The 23,254-nt window shown below is 42.3% G+C and overlaps 1 protein-coding gene across 1 annotated transcript; it reads right to left on the bottom strand.

Annotated features, from left to right (window-relative positions):
- Positions 1 to 562: 562 nt before the first annotated feature.
- Positions 563 to 21,378, bottom strand: MATN3 (matrilin 3). Its single transcript, XM_036873425.1, has 8 exons — positions 21,130 to 21,378; positions 16,426 to 16,992; positions 13,690 to 13,815; positions 12,629 to 12,754; positions 11,077 to 11,202; positions 8,194 to 8,319; positions 3,043 to 3,153; positions 563 to 1,364 (listed from the first exon to the last, which is right to left on the bottom strand). The coding sequence occupies exons 1-8, from the start codon at positions 21,338 to 21,340 to the stop codon at positions 1,309 to 1,311; spliced, it is 1,449 nt and encodes a 482-aa protein (XP_036729320.1). The 5' UTR covers positions 21,341 to 21,378; the 3' UTR covers positions 563 to 1,308.
- Between the last annotated feature and the right edge of the window lie 1,876 nt (positions 21,379 to 23,254).

Raw genomic sequence — 23,254 nt, 5'->3', positions numbered from 1 at the left:
TGATGTGTTCATCTTTCATTTCTTCCCTTTACAGTTTATATTGTAGATTTTTTACTGTTTCTGGGTTTGCATCTGTAGGTTATATTTTCTTTTCAAGTGCATATATTAATGTACCCTCATCATTATTTTATCTGAATTTATGTAATTTTGTTTTATTCCCTCTCCCACAACATTCTTGATTAAAGCCTTTCTGTTTAACCTGAACTTAAATTTTTAATTTTAAGAGCATGGGATTAAATTATAGGAAGAGTCACAATATTGTGTCCTTTGACAAGAAACTGTTTCATTCAAAATAATTGTAATTCAGCTTAATTTAAGAAAATATGTTAATGGACAAAGCTGATGTAAGAGTTACCAAAAAAAAGCATGACAATAGTATATAAAGATATTGACATTTTTATTATACTAAACACAACATAAACCAAGAAAAGAATGAGTAGTATACAATTTAAAGAACTATTTTTTTCTAAAAGTTATAAACATAAAAGCTGAAAAAAAAATTTATCAAATATGTAAGTTAAAAAAAGAGGTTTATCATTAACATTTTAAAAAACATTAGGTTTTGTTACTTATTATACCAGTATTTATTAATATATAATTTTATTGACTGGATCCTTGAGTAAAACAATAAAGTAAATTTAGGGTTTTTTGTCCTTGGTAAAAAGTTTAACACTTAATTCACAACTAGTTGTGTGTTTCTTTCTAACATCAGAATGAATTAAAAATGACATATAACAGTTCACTTAATCTGTATTAACTATATTTAGGTATGTGTATTACAATCTCCTGATCACAGCTTCAACAATACTCTGGCAAAAATGAGAAAAAAACAAAAAGTGATAAAGATATAGTTCTAAATTGTATTCATCTCAATTTAATTATATGAACTTCTTATGTGTAAAGACCCTGTACAATTTACACTCTAAAGTAACAAGACTGGTTTACACTATAAATACTATCAAGAAAACAGATCAAAAGTTCGCATTTTAAGCCTGGTTATCTTACTAATATAAACATTTAAAAATTAAATGGCTCAATTAGTAAAGAAAGAAAGAAATTATGAAACTTTTCATTCTGTTTCCTACCAACTATTTCACAGTCATAGCTTAGAGACACTAAAATTTGCTCTTACTAAGGGACATTTATTTCCTTAGAAAAATGATACAGATTCTCCAGAAGATCTTCATACTACTTATCCAGTAACATGAAAGCATTGGTAATGGCACATTACTAGCAGGAACACTGGAGTATGCCAAAGTATTAAGTACACCAAATGCTTCATATTTCCAGGTAAAAAATTTGAGGAATTTAACGATGTATTTGTCCATATTCACTTGCTTGCAACTTCTCCAAAATGTCATCAAGTGGCTAGTTGTTAAGGCTAACACCATATATTTTTAGACATTAGAAAATGCAAACACACTTTCAAACACTTCAATACAGGATAATATATATATATATATATATATTTAAGTTCTATTTTGAACAAAAAGAGTGAAATTATTTTCTCACCAAAAATCTAATCTATCTAAAACTCAGATATTCTGTTCTTTAGCGAGCATGATATAAAGCAGTGGTCTTCAAACATTTTTCGTTCATATGTCCCCTAAAATAATTTTGACAAATAAGTGCTATCTTGTGCATATTTAGATTACATGAAAATTTTCATCATAAGTTTTAGTTGCAAATACGCAATTTCTGCTATATTATAAATATTGATGCTTTAAAACAAAATTTAAATCCGTCTTTTAAATGTACCCCATGTAATATTAATACCATACTGAATTGTTACTACTGTTGTTCTTCTAAAATAAAATATTTCCTTGAATTTGTATTTCCTTTCTACTTCCTCCACAATTTTATTCTACTTTGAATCTTGGAAATCTGTTCTTTATCACTCTATTATACTTCTCTGATGTAAACTTTATACAAACAACAAGCACATACACATTTATATTGAAATTACCTTTGAATTAATTTTCTTTGACCATGAGGTGCTAAATTTTTTTAATCGTCTCAGTTGAGTTACCATTACAACTATTACGGGGACACAATTGATCCAAACAACGAATAAGTCACAAGTTTTGACATAAAATCATTAAAAATAAAAGGTAAATTTTAATTAGAAAGGTATCTCCTAATGGGATGAATTGGGGGAGGTGTGTTTATGAAGGCTTAATTTAAAAAACTGTTGAACTGGCCCTTTATTTGGCTCTCTGGAGATTTTACCTTTCCAAGAAATTCACCTTAGTAAAGTTCAGGGTAAGTAAGAGGTATGCCTTTCTTGTATAAATTTAGGAGAATGGTGACACTGAAGTGAGAGATGGGAAAAGAGAATGTCAACTGACCCCAAGTTGCATTGTAGGCAGATCGATTTAAGGAAGTGAAGGATTTGGAAATTGATTCCTTTAAAATTTTCTGTGTCCCCACATACCCCTGGAAAGTCTCTGCATACCCCTAGGGTATCCCTATCACAGTCTGAATACCATGCCTCTAAGATCCCTAGGAAAGGTGTTGTTAACTTGAACTATGCTAAGAAAAAGTACTTTTCCTGAATTACTCCTTTGGCTAAAAAACTGATTTTGAAAGTTTCTGAGGTAGTACCATGTTACATTTTGAAATCCGCTTTTTGACCACTTGGCTAGACAAAGCACACAGCTGTGTGTCGTCTGAACTATCACACTCCATTAATCAGCTGACTCATTTTGTACATGTACAGATTCTGAATAAGAAAGTCATATTAAGGAATCAGGATAATAGCACTGTCAAATAGAGCTCAATTAGGAGCTTATACTGTTATGGAAAAGCACTAGAAAAATAAATAATTACACAGCTCTGACATGTAAATAAGAATGGGTATAACGGTCTTAAAACATTTTAAAAGAACTCTAAATTTAAAAAATTAAAGCTGTGTATTACTATGGCTCATCTTAAAACTTAATGAATAAGGCACTTATCCTGTGGAATGTCCTAAAATGTCAGCTCAATTGTAGTACCTAGGCTGGCTTCAAGCAGAAGCAGAAAACCTTCCAGAAAGGATATGCTTGGTGTTCAGTCTCTGCAGATATGAGCTGACCTTATCCTGGAATGCCAGTGTGGCTTCACATGCACAAGCATCTTCTGTGGAGATAAGTCTTCGTGCTTCTGCAATGGCTGAAGACAATGACAATACACGAAATGTTATAGCTAATTAGAAATCATAGCAAATCAGGAAATCTGTGATTCAATACTTCCATTTTTAATTCTTACCTAAATGCATTTTGTAGGAGATAATATAAGAGCACATGGAAAGAGGAGAAAGTACTGTGGACTTTGTCACCAAAGAAACTGAGTTAGAGATGTTGAGGAAAAGTTTGCAATTGTCAAAGCTGGGTGATGGTTATATGAGAGTTCATTCTATTGTTCTCTATACTTTTGTAATTGTCTGAAATTTTCCATGATATAAAGTAAATATTTAAGTTGATGCAGGGAGAAGCCAAGAATGCAGAGATAAGACAATCCCTTGTGATACTGTGTACTCATTACGAAATGAAAATGTTCACTATGGAGAACAGTGTGAGGTTCCTTTAAAAACCAAAACTAGGGCTTCCCTGGTGGCGCAGTGGTTGAGAATACGCCTGCCAATGCAGGGACACGGGTTTGAGCCCTGGTTTGGGAAGATCCCACGTGCCGCGGAGCAACTGGGCCCGTGAGCCACAACTACTGAGCCTGCGCGTCTGGAGCCTGTGCTCCGCAACAAGAGAGGCCACGACAATGAGAGGCCCGCGCACCGCGATGAAGAGTGGCCCCCGCTTGCCGCAACTAGAGAAAGCCCTCACACAGAAACGAAGACCCAACACAGCCAAAAATAATAAATAAATAAAAAAAAAAAAAAAAAAAAAAAAACAAAACTAGACCTACCATATGATCCTGCAATCCCACTCCTGGGCAAATATCTGGAGAAAACCCTAATTTGAAAAGATACATGCACCCCAATGTTCATAGCAGCACTATTCACAATAGCCAAGACAGAAACAACCTAAATGTCCATCGACAGATGAATGGATAAAGAAGATGTGGTACATATATACAATGGAATACTATTCAGCCATAAAAAGAATGAAATAATGCCATTTGCAGCAACATGGATGGACCTAGAGATTGTCATACTAAGTAAAGTAAGTCAGACAGAGAAAGACAAATATCATATATCACATGTAGAATCTAAAAAAGTGATACAAATGAACTTATTTACAAAACAGAAATAGACTCACAGACATAGAAAACAGACTTATGGTTACCAAAGGGGATTGGGGGAAGGCGGAAGATAAATTAGGAGTTTGGGATTAAGACATATCCCTACTATATATAAAATAGTTAAACAACAAGGACCTACTGTATAGTACAGGGAACTATACTCAGTATCTTGTAATAACCTATAATGTAAGAGAATCTGAAAAGTTATATATATATATATATATATATATATATGTATGTATATATTATTGAATCACTTTGCTGTATACTTGACACTAACACAACATTGTAAATTAACTATACTTCAATTTTAAAAAATGAAAATGAGGAAAACAGTCCTCTATTTGTGTGGCCAAAACATTTCAAGGTTTAAAACTAGATAATTCCTGATTTCCTATACAGACCATTATTCTACTGAATGGTTTGAACTGAGAATTCTAGTTCTTACCCATAAATACTTTGGAACTAAAAATTCAGGTTTGTATTGATATTTAAGCAAAGAACGTGGGAGAATGTTAATTCTAACTCCAATTTCTTTCTGTAATTCAGTAAGGCAGCTATTCCTACTCAATATAATAGCCCCTAAAGTTGCCTAACAGAAATAAGAGTAACTTCTAGGTCTGAAGACTGATGAATAATCTTCCAACTGAGTAGTAGTACTGCTTGGGGACAAAGAGTAGTCCTTTGCTCTTGCATTTTCTCCCACATTCTATCCATAAAATGTTACAGAAAAACCCAAACGAACTTTTTGGTCAACCCAATACAAAGATAAGATACAGGGCTGGAGGACCATAAATTCACTTGATTATCTAGCTGTCTAAATCCTATTGAAACTTTTAGGGACAGCCAGCTCAAATCCCCATCTCAATGAGTAAATTAATTAGTAAGCCAAAAAGTATCTACTGAATATCAAGTACATGCCCATCATCCCTGTACAGAGTATAAAATTTGTACCTATGATACTTTTCCAGTATATCTTGCCTGATAGCCTATAAGCTCTGTGAGGGTAGGGGCTCAGTGTAATATTCTCATTAAAACACCCCGTAGAAAACTGGAAAACTGGTATGTTGCACAATTGAAAGTTGAGAGAAGGATCCATTCACACTGGCAGCAAAAAGAATAAAATATTTAGGAATAAATTTAACAAAAGTAGTGCAAGACTTGTACAGTGCAAACCACAAAACATTCATCTGTCTCCAGTTCTTTCCTCGGGACCTAACAGAGTCCTAGATATAGAACAGAAGTTCCATGAATACTTGCTGAACAAATAAATAAGTGAATGGCTAAACAAATGAGGTCAGAGCCTAAGCTATTATAAACCATTCTGGAATCCTCACCTTCCAGGAGAAGAAAAAATGCCCGAGACTGATTTTTCTGAAGATTAAACACTTAAGATAGGAAGACAGTACCCAGAAATACTCAAATTCTAAAAGCATGCTGCTCCTTATTTTTCTCACCCTCCCCAAGAAACTGATCCACACTTTACTTCAAATGAAGAAGTACCTGCTGAGTAACTGTCAGGTGTTATGGTAGATGCTAAGAGTACAGACAAAATCTACTACCCGTGGTGGTTGGGGTCTACAGGAGCATAAAAACACAAGTCCAGGAGCTTCCCTGGTGGCGCAGTGGTTAGGAATCCGCCTGCCAATGCAGGGGACACGGGTTCGTGCCCCGGTCCGGGAAGATCCCACGTGTCGCGGAGCGGCTAGGCCCGTGAGCCACAACTGCTGAGCCTGCGCGTCTGGAGCCTGTGCTCCGCAACAAGAGAGGCCGCGATAGTGAGAGGCCCGCACACTGCGATGAAGAGTGGCCTCCCGCTTGCTGCAACTGGAGAGGGCCCTCGCACAGAAACGAAGCCCCAACACAGCCAAAAATAAATAATAAAATAAAAATAAATAAATTTATTTAAAAAAAAAAAAACACAAGTCCAAAACTTGCATTTTCTTCCCCAAATCTGCTTCACTCTCAGTCCCCTCAGTAAAGATACCCCATCCTTCCAGGTGCTCAAGTGGAATAGGAAAGCCATCCTACTCCTCCCCCATCCTATCCCCACATCCAGTCTATCACCAAGCCCTGTTCATCCTACCTTCAAAACATGTCTGCAATCAGTTTACTTCTATCACATTGTCACCATCCTAGCCCAACTGCAATAGCCCCCGAACTGGTCTTCTTTTGCTCTTCATCCTCTTCAATCCGCTGTTCACACAGCAGCTAGAGTGACTTTTAAAAATATAAACAGCATCGTGCCGCTCCACTGCTAAAAACCCTCCATGACTTCCCATTTCTCATAGAATTTCCCATGCCCCAGAGGAGCAGCATGATTTGACCCCGCCTAACTCTCCAAACTGCCTTACCCCACACTTATCCCTGGCTGGTCATGCTTCCGTCACACGGGTGGCCTTTCACCTCCTCTCCCCACTAAAGCCACCACTCAGGACCTGGCATTGCTCTCCCTCCTTCCGCCAGCACTCCAGTCTCAACCTACCTGCCGCTGATCCTCAGCATTCAAACGTCACTTCCTCAGAGAGACCCTCCCAACCTGAAATAGGTTCCCCAACCCGCATTCTGTTCTCTTCCATCACTGCTCTTATTTAATTTATAAATGTGTTATGTACTTGTCTTTTCCCCCTAGACTGTTACCAAAGACCATACCTGTTTTGTTCATGATTGTATACCTAGTGCCTAGAACATAGCAGATGCTATATTTATTGACTGGATGAAGGAATGATTGAAGGAACACACAAGTAACCACAACACAAGGCATCCAGTGCTGAAAAAGAGGACACAGTTCAATGGAAGAATAAGGGGAATTCTGGTAAAGGGGGTAAAAACTGAACTAGCCCTGGAAATTAAACAAACAAACATTATTTTGTAACATTTGATTCACAAAAAGTAATTTATAGGACACTGATGTGAGTTATGATGCATAATAAAGACAAATGCCTCATAATGCATAAAAACGAATGCATGATAAACCCACTGCACAACTTAAGAATTAAAACATAACGAATGCTGTTGCAGATACGTCATTTAAGAAGTGGAAGTATAAATACAATCTAGGAGAAGATATTTGCAACACATAAAATCAACAACGAATTTATATCCAGACATGTGAAGAGTTGTTATGATAAGTAAGAAAAATATAAATAACCCAATAGAAAAATAAAGGCATAAATAGCTTTTCCAGATAAGAGACTGAAGTGACAAATAAATATTAGAAGAGAAGCTTAGCCTCTTTAGTAACCAGGAAATGGGGGAAAAAAAGACTACAGGGAGATACTTCTTTACATCTACCAGACTGACAAAAGTTTAATCCAACAAAACCAAACGTTGGCAAGGATGTGGTTCTTGGATTTTGACAAGCAGAAGAGGCAAGGGAAGCAGATCACAGTAAAGGATGGAGACAGGTGAGTACAGGGCATGCTTCAGGAATATCAAACAGTCCATGTGGCTGAATCACAGGTCTTGGAGAGAAGGAGTGAATCTGGGGCCAAATGTAGTGACAAGATGAAAAAGAGTGGTTACCAGGGGTAGGGAGAGTGGAATGGGGAGTTTTTGTTTAATTGGTACAGAGCTTTAGTTTGGGATGATAAAAAAAGTTCTGGAGATGGACAGTGGGATAGTTGCACAACAATGTGAATGTACTTAACACCACTGGACTACACTTAAAATGGTTAACATGCTAAATTTTATGTCATGTATATTTTACTGTAATTAAAAAAAAAAACCTGGACTTAGGGAGAGACTTTAATTAGGAAAAAAAAATGGAATCAGACCATGGAGGGAAGGATGCCTGGTGGAAAGGTAGAATTATTTCATTCTGAAGACATTTGGGAACCACTGGAGAATTCTGACCAAGGAGCAAGACTCAGAAGCGTGCTTCGGACTTGGAGACAGGAAAGCTCACTCCTAAGACTGTCCTAGCACATGAATTAGGCTTAAAGGGACAGTCTTCACCTGAACATGTCTTCTTGTCTTCATTCAAGGTGTAGCCAGTATAACAATCGCAGTGGTAAGACGCGGCCCCGTCATTCACACAGATGTGCTGGCACCCATGAGAGCCCAGTGCACACTGGTTACGAACTGACCAGGAGTGGGGCAGGAAAGAGAATATTCACAAATTACAACTGGAAACTAAACACAGACTTCCAGGAGAAAGAAGCTTTGGTTCGGTGCCAACAAGTGCAGCAAATGAATCCTACAGTCGTCAGCAACGCGTCTCCCATGTTTCAGAAGGAGAGAGCCTCTTTTCCCGTTCCCTATCCCACACCCTTTTCCTTGTTATCTCTTGCAGCTATCTCGGTGCCTTCTCTTTTTTGCTATCTGCAGTCCTGGGGCTGCACTGAGTCTTGATTCTATTCCAGAACTTATCTCCAGCCTTTCCTGATGACCATGAATGCCTCCAACCTCTCCAGCTATACACAGATCATCTTCACCATCACCAAAAATAAATTATTAGGGACCTACCTGCACATGGAGTTACATTTGATGCTGCACCAAAACTGTGTTGACCAAGGGCCTGCCCTTGATGCTTAAAGTGGGACAGAAAACACTGGCCTGCACACACACACACACACACACACACACAGATAGAGGAAAAATAATAACAGTGATGATGATGATGGTGATGGTGATGGTGTGTATGACTGGATAGGGAAGTATTTGTGTCTGTCACAAGTAAATACATTACAAGGAACAAGGGCTTCCTGGGATACATAGCTTCTTCCTCGGCCATTGCAGAAGCCAAACTACTTTATTTGTTCTCCTCTGACTCTCCTCTTAAGTGTCATTTTATGCTCACAAACCTTCCATGGCTCACTATTGCCTATAAAACAGCTGTTCGTGAAGCATAAGGCCCCAGGTAATCTATCCATAGTGTCTTTCCAACTTTCACACTGATATTCCCTTTCACTACTACAATTCAGATGTTTCCAGCAAAATGCCTACTAGCAGAACATTTTGTTTTCCCCTCAGCCCAGCTTAGCAGCGACTCTAGCGATAACAAGTAGATGTGCCTCCAGCCCCTGGCCCGTGATCTGGGGCTCCACATTTAATTTACAGGCCTTCCCACTGCCCAGCAAGGGGAAGGCAGGCCATTAGAGGGGATCTGACCCATGTCGTGTACCCCGGTTTTAGAATGGCATCCATTATTGCTGTAAAATATATAAATACCAACTTCCCACCGTCTCGTCTTTTTCTTCTATCTCCTTTTGCTGTCCTCTGCTTTGCACCATGAGACAGTGTAGCTTAGTGTTTGAGAGCATATGTAACCACCAGAGCAAGTGCCTGGCTTCAGATCCTGGCTCTGCTACTCACTAGGCAAGTGACCATAGGCAAGTTACTTTGTCTGTGCCTCAGTTTCCTTCTAAAGTTGCTGTGAGTAAAGTTGCTGTGAGCAGTAAATGTGTGACTGTGCCTAAAATGCCTAGAACCGTGCATGGTACCCAGTAGGCACTGAAGAATGTTGGCAAACCGTTATCTGGAAGTGTTGCCTGGAGGAGTCTGCCTTAACTGAAAATCTCCTTTGATTTCTTTTTTTAATAAAACGGTCCATTTTATGCCATAATATCTGTTAGTTTACATGTAAATGTGTTTTTGTTTCCTTTTCCCAGGTCTTCAGATTAAAGGTCCTGCTTAAAGTACCAAGAGGGATACTTGTAACGGTTTGAGAAATGCAGCCTTGAGTCCTTTCCATCCAACTGACTTAGTCCCACCCCCGAACAAACCAATGCAAGCCACTCCCCTTGCCCTTGCCCTCTCCACTCCTCCATCTAAGCCTTATCTGCCCTCCGAGGCCCACCTCCAATCCCAGCCCTCTGTGTCCATCCCAGACCTCCTGCTTCCCAGCCCCTCCCGCCCTTAGTTACTGCTGGTGCCTCTCCCTGGCTAAGAGTCCCTGCTTTCTTCAGGTGCTGGTTCTCTTTGCACCCAGCCTGTACGTAGCTCAGAGGCAGAAGCTGACGCTTCCTTACATCCCCACAGCTTAGCAGAGTCCTGGGAACAAAATAGGTGCTCAGTACTCTTTTACTGATCTCATTTTTTAAAAAAAAAGGGGAATTAGAGATATGCCACTTCCTTTAATCTCTCTTGAAAAGGTCACACATTACATCTCAAGGAAGAGGAAAGCATACACAAAATCTAAAAAAATATTGAATATGCCAAAACTAAACACCACCTTGAGAGCTAGGAATTTCTCTTAGGAGTGTTTTTACATTACAAATGCCACTCTGTTCTGCCAGTGAGTTTAAATCAAATTAATGAGGATTAGCAGTTCTGGCACGGGCTTCCTCGCCAAGTTGTAAGTCTCAGATTCACCCAAGACTGATCATCTAGAAACTGTCAGGGAAGGACTTGCTTCAAACTTACTGGAAGATCTGTGTGGGTCTAATTCAGTCATTTACAAAGCCTCCTTTACTAAAACGATCTGGCTTTAAGATTAACGCTACAGAAAAGTTCCAGGACAAGTTTTAATTGGAAAAAGATCAGTTCAGCCTATCACACCAAATAGTTACTGCCCAGCTGACTTCCTCTAAAGTTTCCTATTTGCTTTACAGAGCTATAAAATTTTCCTGGATTAGGACCGTACATTCAATTAGCTTTTCTTATATCCCCCACTCCCTACCCATTACCCAGTAATTTTCTGAAGTGAGCTATGTTTGCAAAACCTAGTGAGCTCACTGCCTCCTGAGCAATGTTTACCTTGGTCTGAAAAGCATGGTAGAATGTCTGAAGCCCAATTCCTTACATTACCTTTAAGAATCTCTCTCTTGGTGAGATGCAAGTTGGTTTCACTGAAGTAGAAAGAGCCCCAGATGAAAGAATTTACTGAGTGGACCTTACCTGAACACGTTTTTTTATCTTCATTCAGAGTGTAGCCCTCGTAGCATTCACAGTGATGAGACCCAGCTCTGTCATTCACACAAATGTGCTGACAGCCGTGTGTGCCCAAAGCACACTGATCTTGAGCTGCCCAACAAAAGTCCAGAAGAAAAGATATTAAACGTGGAAAAGTCTTTTATCAGCCATATATAGAAATCTTCTTATTTGCAGCTAGCAACGCAGAAGAGGAAAACTTATTAGAAACCACTCAAAGCCATCAGTAATATTTGTTCTTACTAGGAATTAGCTGAGTAAAACAAACTCCTACACACACAATACTTATGCTTCTATTTTTCCCCACCCCTTTTCAGAATCATCTATACTGAGCTTTTATAATCGAAGTATCTCATGAATACTTTCTAAAGTGTTCCTTTTAGATTTGTTGTATTTATGCTGAATCAGAGGGATTCTAACAGCTGTGGAACGAATTATACTAGATTCAGAAAGACATAGAATTAGAGTTTGAAGAAACTGTAGCTCGACCCTCTCCTGTAATAAATGAGGAAACTGAGTCCAAAGGAGACCAAATGACTCAGAGCAGCATCAGAACTCAAGACCCAAATTGCTACTCAATGTATTTTTCTCTGTACTGACATGATATTTTTTTTTTTGACATGATATTTTTTAACTTTTTTTTTTTTATCTTTGAGCTTTTTGTTTTGAAATCACTTCAGGCTTATGAAAAAGTTTCAAAACTAGTGCAAAAAATCCAGTACTTCACCCCATTTCCCCAAATGTTAACATCCTATATAAGCATAGTGTAATTACCAAAACCAGGAAACTAATACTGATACAATGCCATTAACTAACCTACAGACCTTATTCAAATTTTGCCAATGGTTCCACCACTAATGTCCTTTTTCTGGTCCAGGATCCAATCCAGGATCACACATTGCATTAAGTTGTCACATCTCCTTAGTTTCCGCCAATCTGGGACATTTCTTTAGTCTGTCTTTGCCTTTCATGACTGTGACACTTTTGAAAATTACTGAAAAATTAGTTTGTAGAATGTCTCTCAATTTGGGTTTGTCTGAGGTTTCCTCATGATTCTGAATTTTTAGCAAGAATACCACAGAAGTGCTATTGTGCCCTCAGAACATCATGTCAGGAGATGCATGACGTCACTGTGTGTTATTGCTGGTGATGTTAACTCTGATGTCTTGGTTGAAGTGGTGTCTGCCAGGTTTCTCCACTATGGAATGACTGCTTTCCTTTCTGTAAATAGTAAGTACCTTGTGGGCTGTTATTTGATTTTCACATACTAAATTGTCTTTAGATTCTGGAAAGGACTCTTAGGGCTGGGTACAGAGAAGGAAATAAACAACACACTCACACATGTGGGTCATGAGACACACATGCTGCCATTTATAACTTTTCTAATAAGAAAGGGGAAAAGCCCGAGATGGCAAGAGAGGAAAAGAGACCGAGCTCCCCGTCGATGTGACCCCCGCCAAACACTGACTAGGGAGATAGGTAAACAGGGAGGCGACAAAAAGCCTCTGCCCCCACTTACCCGAACATGTTTTCCTGTCTTCATTTAAGGTATAACCTTCATAACACTCACAATGATAAGAGCCAGTTCTGTCGTTCACACAGATGTGTTCACAGCCGTGAGTGTTAAGAGCACACTTATCAATAACTATCAAAAGATGATCAGGACAAATGTCAACACATGGAAAGCATGGTAAATACATAACTACGGGCCACACCACACACACACACACACACACACACACACACACAGTGCTAACTACGGGCCACACACACACACACACACACACAGTGCTAACTACGGGCCACACACACACACACACACACACACACAGTGCTAACTACGGGCCACACACACACACGCACACACACACACAGTGCTAACTACGGGCCACACACACACACACACACACACACACAGTGCTAATGAAATGGGACAGCTTGGCACAAGAGGAAGCCTGCTGGACCGTGTGGGAACCCACTTCCTGTTCTTGGCTCTTTCACTAACAGACCCCATGACATGGGTAGGTAAGTCTTCTCCCTTCTTGCGGAGGTCTCAATTTCATTTTCTATAAAATGAGCAGGTTGAATGAAATGATCTCTAAGTTTTCTTCCTCTCAAAAACTTTTTTCTAGGATTTAACAGATTGGACCTAATTCCCACTCTTCATTGATTGTACATGAGTATTCATAGAGCAGATGAGTGAGAACCTCCCTAGATTTTCTTCCACTTCTAGATTCCATGAATCTTCTAAGGTCACAGAGAGGTAAGAGGAGCTTGTATTTAATTAAATAAAACCCAGGAAAAAAAAATCCAAAACCTCAAAAGGACGAAGAGTTTTGGCCCCCTTCCTCACTAGCCCTTTTCCCTACTAACCCTTCTCTCTAAACCTAGTAATAAGTACTGTAATAGGCTGTTTTAGGTATTACCTCACTTTTCCCCTCATGTTCCTTTTCAAGGCAAGTCGTTGATAACAGTAAATCCACCACAGGGCAGTTAGGAGAAAAGCATAAGGCCAGTCCAAAGCCTGGGGTGAGTCCCCAGATAAGTTTCCATCAGCCACCACCCCTTAAGCAGCCTCACCTGAACACGTCTTCTTATCGGCATTCAAGGAATATCCTTGGCTGCACTCACAGTGGTGCTTGCCTTCCCCATCACTGACACACACATGCTGGCACTGGTGTGTGCCCAGCGCGCATGGGTCCAGAGCTGTGCAAAGGAAATTTACAACAGTCAGCGTGGACACGTAAGAAGCATTTCAGATACTTCCTCCTGTGTCAAAACAACATCACTCTCCAGGTTCCTCTCTGATTCTATCTTTAGTTCACTCTAAAAATTGGCTACGTGTTTCCTGCCCCTGGCTTATTATAAATACCACTCTTAGTAATGTTTAAATTAGTAACTAATTTAAAATCATAGATCTTGTGGTGGACTTTCTCAAAAAAGAAAGGGAATTTTGAATTTGGAGCTGAAGCCAAACTCTTTACATGAAAGAGCCAAACTCTTTATATGAAATTCGATATTTTATTCAATGTATCCACCTAGCCAGAAAAAAAGACTTCTGCTTCCCAACAGAAAAAAACAGTAATGTACTTCCTGAAGTTCTATGAGCTAGTGGTCCCACTGCCACCAGAACCCAGTTTCCAAGGGTTCTATAGTTTGTGTCTAAACAGAATTCACACCAAGGCTTTCCTCTAGGCCTGGAACCCACTCACTCTTGGGCAGCAATACATGTTTGAAATTGCAAATGGTGGAGGGCAACGTAGGTAACTGCCTTCCGAATATGCGGCATGGGTTCCTGAGCCCAAGTGTATATGCATGCGACTCTCATATCTGCCAGGAGAATAAACTTACATGCTATATACAAATCAGTAAAAAAGAAAAGAAAGAATACAACAAATTAGATTACATTAGCTAAACTGCATCCTCATCTTTTTGCTCCTGGAGCCATTTTTAATCTCAGATTTTTTTTTCCCCAGTGACATGTTTTGATAAAAGAATCAATGAATTTAGTCATTTCTGAGAAAACAAGGAGGCCTGTTGCAGGAGGCTGGCACCCCTGTGGCAGGTCACCCAGCCTCCACTGTTTTGGCAACAGGACAGGTTAATAGGATAGGCCCTTTCCCAAGAAGGGCCTTCTCATGGAATAATCTTTCCAGCTCGTTGACTACAACAGCTGCGCCTCAGTCTTTTTTCCACAGGATATTTTCCCCCCAGAACAAGCAGATCTTTCGTACCAGAATGAAAAGATGGCCACTCACCACTTGTTACTTTATGTCCTTCAAGCCCAACCCCAGGTGCTATCTTTGAGACCCAGCCTTGCCATAGACCAGCATGTTTATGGAAAAGTTCTCACCCACAAACACAGGGGGGTTTCCTGGGAGAAAGAAAGCTATTTTCTTTTGGGAAACCAATGAATGCTGAGTCAATGCCACCAAAGCCAAGGACAGCTTGTGAAGACCCAGTGTCCTAGGGCAGGAAAGATAAGGGGTCCCTGGCCAGGTCTGGTTGAGATGAGGCCAGACTTTGCTCCAGACCGAGACTTCATCTCTCATTTCCTGAAAAATTGTTGATTGCTGAGTTTCACATTCATTTATATATAAAGTCTCCTTGAAATTTACAGTTGTAATTATTGGTTCACTTGTTTGTCTCATCCCCAGCCGCAGACTGTTGCTTGATGGTAGGGAGGGACTACTTTATCTTTGTATCATCAGTGATCAATAAACACATGTTGAAAAAACAAATGTGAAATAGATTATACAGCAAAAGGTATCTACGTTTTAAAATTCACCTGAACTAGAAATTTGTCCACACCTACTTAGATAATTCCACAGAGGGCTTTGAAAGATTATCTCCAAATGATAAAAAAATAAAGCATGACTATAGAAAGAAAAAAAGAAACAAACAAAGGAAGATAGAAGTTTTTAAAAGAAAAACAAAAATAAATTTAAAAGTAAAAATTAAAAAGTTTGAGTCCCACAAATTCATAATTCTGGTCAGTGACTACAGATAAACCCGAGCCTTGAATGGATTCATATTCATGGGTTTGGCTGATTCATGCTAAAAATTCTAATTAAATCAGCATGTTCGGATTTAAACTCCATCCTAAAGGAAGAAAGGAGAAGAACAGTAACAGAATAATTTAAAAATTAAAAATTAAAATAAAAAGACAAAAAATACCCTGCTTCTTGCTATCTCACAAGTGAGCTGAAATCCTAACCTTCCTGGTCCCTAATCCTCTCCCTCCACAAGGAATAATCAGACACCGAGCTGAATCTGAAAACTGGAGTATTCACTAAGTGTACACACTGACTGACAGTTACACTGGAATATAAGCCAGTTGATCTTTCCACAGACAGACACGGTCCCCGTCTTCTGCCCGAAAACAAGCAGAGTTCTGTTAAATCTAGAGATGGAAAAACTAAAGAAAATATCTGGAAAAACATGTGGTGGGCAGAGGGGAAAAGAGAGTTGTCTGGAGATTTTTTATTCGTATTTTTTTCTGACCCCATCAGGGAATAGCAGGATCATGTACCCTGGATATTTCCAGAACTTCACATTTCTAATGCAAACACGAAGATTTTTATGAGCAAACCAAGTTATATATAAGGCAGCTCTATATTTCTAAACCAACAAAGTATGTTTAAGTTGGTTAAAAAAAAAAAAAGAAATACACACATACGAAAAAAGCATTGCTTATATTTAAGTTTTCCATAAATTGCCACCAAAAAAAAAAAAAAAAAAGAATAAATCTCTTTTTCTTTGGATACACAATGTCTGACTGTATAACATCTTTTCTAGCTGGAAGCAAAGACTTACCACAAAAGGTTTCCTGGAATCTAGAGGAAAGTTTCTCAATGACCCCATAGGTCTCCACATAGAAAACGTGCTCGTCCAGGGGCTCACTGGCCATCATCTTGAGGGACTCCATGTCTGCCCGGTCCACGCCCACGGCGTACAGCTCAATACCGGATGCCTGGGCCCGAGCCGCCACCTCGTTCACCTGATCCTGGGGCCGCCCATCTGTCACGATGATGGCCACCTTAGGGATGTTGGAAGCGGGTCCCCGAGCTCCCGCCTCCACTGTGAAGGCTTCGTCCATCGCTGTCTGGATGGCCAGGCCCGACATGGTGCCTGTGGACAAGGGTGTGATCCGCGCCACGGCCTGTTTCAGGGACTGCTTATCCGAGTGGGTCTGGAGATGGAACTCGATCTTCACGGTGCTGGCGTAGTTCACCACTGCCACCCGCGTGTCCGCCGGCCCGATGTCCAGAGTGTCAATTACCCGCGAGACAAAGGTTTTTACTTTGGTGAACTCCAGAGGCCGTACACTACGAGAACTATCAATGATAAACACCAAGTCCAAGGGCATGCTCTTGCAAACACCTGCAAAGAAGGATGTGGGAAACAGACATGACTAAGCGATGAGCAGACCACAGTCAGAAATGGGGCAGTTCTGGGACTTCCTTGACAGTCCAGTGGTTAGGACTCCACGCTTCCACTGCAGGGGGCGAGGGTTGATCCCTGGTCCGGGAACTAAGATCCCGCATGCCCGCGCTGCCGGGCCAAAACAAAAACAAAACAAAACAAGAAAGAAATGGGGGCAGTTCTCCCACCCAGAGAGCTCTGGCCAGCATCCCTTGATCCCAAATACCCCACTGTCTGCTGTCTTCCCCAAGACCACCCTCCCTTTGGATGTTGAAAGCACTGAGGCCTTCAGGATTCCCTAGTGAGAATTCACATAGAGGTGTGACATTTCCCCAAATATCTCCCCTACAGGCTGGCTGAGTCCCAAATTTCTCTGGGAACCGTATCCTTCTGCTTAAAGGTTTGTTCAAAGGTTCCTCTAGACTCCCAGGAATGAATGGATTCCAGACCTCTCTTGGGCATCTTGGCCATCTGAGGCAATGGGACTGTGACCCTGTATCGTGTGAAAGGTGAATTCAGTGCACCCTCCCCTGCCTGCCCAGGCCTCAGAGCCCCTAGGGCAATGGCAGAGTGTGAGGTAAGGCACACTGGTGCTCTCATGCTGGCCTCCTTCTTTTACTCCACTTCCAAGGCGGTGAAAACTGCTCCAGAGTAGCCCTAAATTCTCCCTCCATCTGGTCATTCACTCATGTTTAGTGAACTTTGAGGTCCAACTACCCCTGAGTTACAGTTTGAAAGTGGAAAGAAGGATAACAACTTAATCTGGTCCATGTTGATTTCCATCTTTGTCAGCATGTCTTGTTTCAAGAAGCAGAGATTTTGACTTAGTATCTGTCCTACTGCCCCCACCAAAGTGTCTTAGTCACCTCTCTTTCATTTTTTCATTCACCAAATATATGTTTTTTGAGAGCCTACCATGTATTAAGCCATGGGGCTACAAAAGCAAATAAACCAGATTCCCTGCCCTCAAGAAACTTGTATCGTTCCCACACAAAAGGACCTGGCACATTGCAGCAACACAATACATTTTTGTTTTCAGCACATCCTTCTTATCCTTTTTTCCTCTAATCTCGTTCTATACTCCTCCCTCTCCTAGCCACCCAAATCAAATCCAAAAGTCAGGACTAGCTAAGAAAGAAGCCATTCCTCTTCTTTCAACACACACACACACACACACACACACACACACCCCAAGCCCTGAATGGAAATGAGATGCTTGGGCATGAAGTGTCATTCAGGGTTCTTTTCTTTCCTAATAGGGGGCTGGAAATTGATGCAACTCTAAGAAGGCAATTTACTCAGTGTGTAGGGGGAAAAGGTGTAGGTATTTATTCATTCAAAATAAATTCCTAGGCTAAGCAGTTGATGACAGAAAAAGCCCAGTATGGAACAGGAATTATGCCTCTGTATAGTTTTCTTTTAAAAATTGAAAAGTATCCTCTTGGTTTTAGCCTGATTCCTAGAGGTATTAACTAAAACAATAAATAATATCCTACTTTCAATAACACTTTAGAGATCACAGGATTCCAACACAACAACCCTGTGAAGTTAGAGATGCAGAGGTTGTTTTTATACCCATTTTACATGTGAGAAAACTGAGTCTCAGGAAGCTGTAAGAGCTAGAAAGTGGTAGAAAATAGCAGTAGATTGGACTCCAGGTTTCCTGACTCCCAGCCCAAAGGGACTTTTCATTTCATGGTTGCCTCTCTCTGAAGGAACATTTTCTACTACCAAAATTAACATTACTTCATGTACCTAGTAAACATCCTGCTTGGTGACTTTGAGCCACCAGCCTGAAATATGCTGTGCATCATGTATTTAGCTAGGTCAAAAGGAATTAATTCTTTAAAAAAAAAAAAGAAAAAACCCTCCAGAATTTCATTTCATCCCTGATTACCATGCATCGAGAGCAAAGAAGAAGAAAATCCTTCCAGGAGTTGGATCTGGATGTTTTTGCATAATTTGAGTAAAGGGAAAACTACATGTGATACGAACCCATATCTGACAATGCTGTCGCTAACACCCAAGTGGTGTCCTTACTAATATCGAGGCTATGTTCTTGTAAGTAAACATGCAGGATTCCTTCCTTCTTCACTTGATTTTTCACATGGAATCATCTATGGGGGGTCACAGGGGTGTGGTGGGCAGGCTAATGCCCCCCAAAGATGTCCATGTCCTAATCCCCAGGACCTGTAATTATGTTAATTTACATGGTAAAGGAGACTTTGCACGTGTGATTAAGTTAAAGATTTGAGATTGAGGATGTTGTCCTGGATTATTCTGGTGGGTCCAATGTAATTACAACAGCCCCCAGAGTGGAAGAGAGAGGCAGAAGAGGAGATCTGAGAGATGACATGTGAGGACTCATCCTGCCTTTGGCGGCTTTGAAAATGGAGGGAAAAGGCCATGAGCCAAGGAATGAGGGCAGCCTCTACAAGCTGAAAAAGGCAAAGAAACGGATTCTCCTCTAAGATCTTTCCAAAAGGAACATGTCCCTGCTGACACCTCAATTTTAGTCCAGTGAGACTAGTGTCAGACTTCTGAGCCACAGCTCTTAGATAATAAATGTGTGTTGTTTTAAGCCACTAAGTTCATGGTAATTTATTACAGCAGGAATAGAAAATACAGGGGGCTTGACTCAGATGGTAGGACATTCTGTGAGCATCTGCTTACTTCCTGATTCAGATCCCCTCATCATTAATTGTTTTTGAATCTCACTCCCCTTTATTAGATAACAGCACTTTGATTCTCAGAAACCAAGAAAATGAGAATCTGCATTTCCTAAAATGTTTCCTTACTCACAATAATTGTCAATTTCTGATAGCTCTGCTAGAAATAAAAGCCCATAGCAAAGCTTAGCAGTTTCTGGGTGCAAAAAGAAGTGAATTTGAAAAAGGGTGGAATGCTGTGTTTATTAAAGAATTATCATTCAATATTGGTTTGGGTTCCAGGTAATAAAGGACCAGTACTGCTTAGGAGGAACATTGACCTCCCCGCGCAGAATCCCTCCTCTCCCTCCCAGATGTTTCCCCAAGGGAGGTGGATCAGGACCAGAGGTAAAATTAACTTCTGGGAGAAAGGCTTCTCCCCTATCCCCATTCCTGGGCTGGAGCAACCAACTGGCTACTAACTGAATTTAACCGTTGTGAACCCTGGCACTCCCTGTCTCAATGACAATGCTCTCGCCATATCAAATCCAGCCCACTGGAGCTGATGCAGGAAAGAATCCTTTGTGCTCTTCCTCAACATTATCCAGAAAGGTGCAGGAGGGGGAGATAACACAAATCAACCTGGGCCATGAAGCATCACTGGCCAGATGAGACTGGACATCCAGAAAATGGTTTGATGCAGCCTCTCTTTAAAGCAGAACTTTAACAAGTCTGATGCTGGACTTTTTGGTAATGAAGATAAAATCTTATGTAAACCATATTGAGAGTTTGGTAGCTTGAAGCAGTGGAAAGATCCATGCTTGGGATATCTGAGCCCTGCGTTTTATTCTGGGCTCTCACACTGATTTGCTGGGTCCCCTCCCCTTGACAAGCCTCGGTTTCCCTATATGTGCTGTCAGGGGCTGTGTCAGATGATCTTCCAGCTCTGCTGCTCTAGGAGCTTTGCTCAACCAGAGAACTAAAAGCAGAATCTCAGGAAAGGTTTACTGAGCTGAACCAGAGGTGGGTCTAGGACAGAGAGCTGAGAGGCGCCTGGTGTTCCCACAGCTGCCCCATCCTCCCTGCCCAAATCTCAGGGGGCAGTTGCTGGAGTTTGATCTTTAGGAGACCCAAAGTCTAGCCCTGACTATGAGTGACCTTGGGCATCTCCCTTCCCTTCTCTGGACCTCAGTATCCCCACAAGATTCATCGGGGAGGGGATCTTTCTCCTGCACCACAGTCCGGCTCGGGCTGGGATGGAGGGAATACCTGGTGGACGACGGAGGCTCTTCCTCCTCATTCAACGCCTGATGCCCCTGCCCACCCATCCATCCCGCCCGACCCCGGCCCGGGATCTCCCTTCTTCCTGGAGTGTGTCCCTCCCTGGGGCCCTCTCAGGTCCCTCTCGGCCTGGGGTCCCTCTCCCGTCCCCGCCCAGGCCGTGTACCTGCGCCGCGGGCCCCGCCGTGCTGGCCGGCCCCAGAATAGGGCGTGCCGGTGGGGGCGGCCGGAGCGGGACGGCGTCCGGGGTTGCCCCCTGGGCCGCGGGTCCCCAACCTCAGGAAGCCGGGGCGGTCCAGGGGGCCGGGGACGGCAGGGGGTGGCAGCAGCAGCAGCTGCCAGAGCAGCAGGAGCAGTCCCGGCAGATAGCGCAGCATTGTGGGCTTGGCGCTGCTGCCCGTGTCCGTCGGTGGGTCGTCGCTCCCTCGCTGGCTGGGTCAGTCGTGGGCCCGTGCGCCGTTCCCGGGCGGCCAATTTAAAGGTCCCGCGGCCGTGGGCCCCGCCCCGCAGCCTTGGGTCCCGCCCCTCGGCCGTCGGCCCCGCCCAGCGAACCCGTCCGGGCCCGCGCGCCGCCTGGTCAGTGCATTCCCGCGGCTGACGTGGAATGTCTGGGGTACCTCGGCCAGCGGCGCGGTGCCCGACTGCGGCCCGCTGCCGCCGCCCCGCCCGCTTGTCTGGGTGGGCTCGGCCCGGTGCCTCCCGGCCGGTCTCTCCCTCTCTCGAAACTTCTGCCTCGCTGTACACCCGGGGCCTGGTCGACCCCCACTCGTCTGGCCAGGGCCCCAGGCTCCGGGTTCAGGAGGCCCGAGCTCTGCCGTCCAGCTCCGTTCAGGTTTGCCTGCCTCAAGGTTTTACCTCCATCCTCACACTACATTCCTTTCCCCAGCCAAGTAACCCAGGTTTTTCTGTGGGCTCTCTGTTAAAAAAAAAAAAAAAAAGGCTCACAGATTCTACCAGCATGAATAGACATGCTTTCATCCCAGCTTCAAAAACCCATAAACATTTGAACTTATATTACCAGGACTAGAAAGCCAAACATACATTCCCCAGAGAGCCCCCTGTGAGCTGGAAGGACAGCCTGTACCCCAGGCTTCGAAGGCTCTCCCTCTATCCCACTTCCTCCCCGGAAGAGTGATGGTGGCAGAACAGGACTGGAGGCTGCCCAGGGGACCCTCCAGGAACTCACAGTCTACTGGCAGAGAAAGAAGCATAAATGATGTACCTGTCTAAGGGAACACACTGAATTCAAGGAGAGACTGGCTCTGCCTGAGGAAACCAGTAAGGCTTCTAAAAGCAGGTCGCCTCTGAGCTGGATCGTCAAACATGACAATGAACATGAGTTCCAACAGATCCTGTCTGGTCTTCCTGCTTTCAGACTACTGCCTTTTAAAAGCTACACTCCACACAGTAACCTTAAAATCACTTCTCTTCTTAAACCTTGCAACTTCATTTCCAGTAAAATCCAAACTCCTTTTCATGGCCACCTCATCTACTGAATTGACCACATCTGGAACTGTATTCTGCCCTACATGCGTCAACCACACTAGCCTTCCCCCTGTCCTGGAGGACACCAAGCTTGTTCCCACCTTGTGGCCTTGGCACCTGGTTGTCCCACTTCCCATCTGCCATCTTCTCCCCCCACCCTAACACACCCATCTCCCTCTCATCACCTCAGAGCAGTGGTTCTCAAACAATTTCTCATCTCATCAAACCTCACAGAATCTACACACTCCATCAGTATCCATGGGAGCAGCTTATTAGGACATTGAGAGTCACAAGGAGGGAAAACGTCTCTCAACTCCCAGTGAGAATTCACCAATTTCAAAGAATCTTAGAAGAAGCTAGAGTGTTATCATAGTGGGAAAGGGACACTAAGAAGATTGAAAGAAGTTATGCCAAGGTGAGAAGGGCTCGCCAAACACAATGTCTGCCAGCGCTATGGACATATGTCATTTGTCAGTCGTCATAGTCTTTGGATGATTCTCGAAGCCTTTGAACACTCTTATAAACTCGAGGATTCCAACTTTATGAGTCAGCACTTCCCCAGGTAGAATCCAGCAACTTGCTTCCCAGCATCTCTTGCAGCTATACATGCAAGGAACCCAGACTTCATTGACCAGATGAGCTCGGCCATTCTGTTTCAGCAGCTAGTGGTGAAAAGAAGCAAGCACTTTGTAGACTTCATTCTGACAAGCGTGGGGAGACAGCTAGCTTTCAAAGCAGCCATGGAGAGGGTAGAGCTGGATACAGTGCCTGGGGAAAGCAGGGTGAGCTCTGTTGTCTGTGCCCAG

The sequence above is a fragment of the Balaenoptera musculus genome, chromosome 13 (assembly GCF_009873245.2).
Source record: "Balaenoptera musculus isolate JJ_BM4_2016_0621 chromosome 13, mBalMus1.pri.v3, whole genome shotgun sequence".
Classification (NCBI taxonomy): Eukaryota; Metazoa; Chordata; class Mammalia; order Artiodactyla; family Balaenopteridae; genus Balaenoptera; species Balaenoptera musculus.
The sequence above is the reverse complement of the archived record's forward strand: the minus strand, read 5'-3'. Positions and strand labels throughout refer to the sequence as shown.

Excerpts from the sequence above, each read along its gene's own strand:
- MATN3 (XM_036873425.1), bottom strand. The coding sequence starts at position 21,340 with ATGCTGCGCTATCTGCCGGGACTGCTCCTGCTGCTCTGGCAGCTGCTG. Across the intron at positions 16,993-21,129 it reads CGGCGGGGCCCGCGGCGCAG|GTGTTTGCAAGAGCATGCCC; the intron begins GTACACGGCCTG and ends CCTTCTTTGCAG. Across the intron at positions 13,816-16,425 it reads ATTCCAGGAAACCTTTTGTG|CTCTGGACCCATGCGCGCTG; the intron begins GTAAGTCTTTGC and ends TCCTTTGCACAG.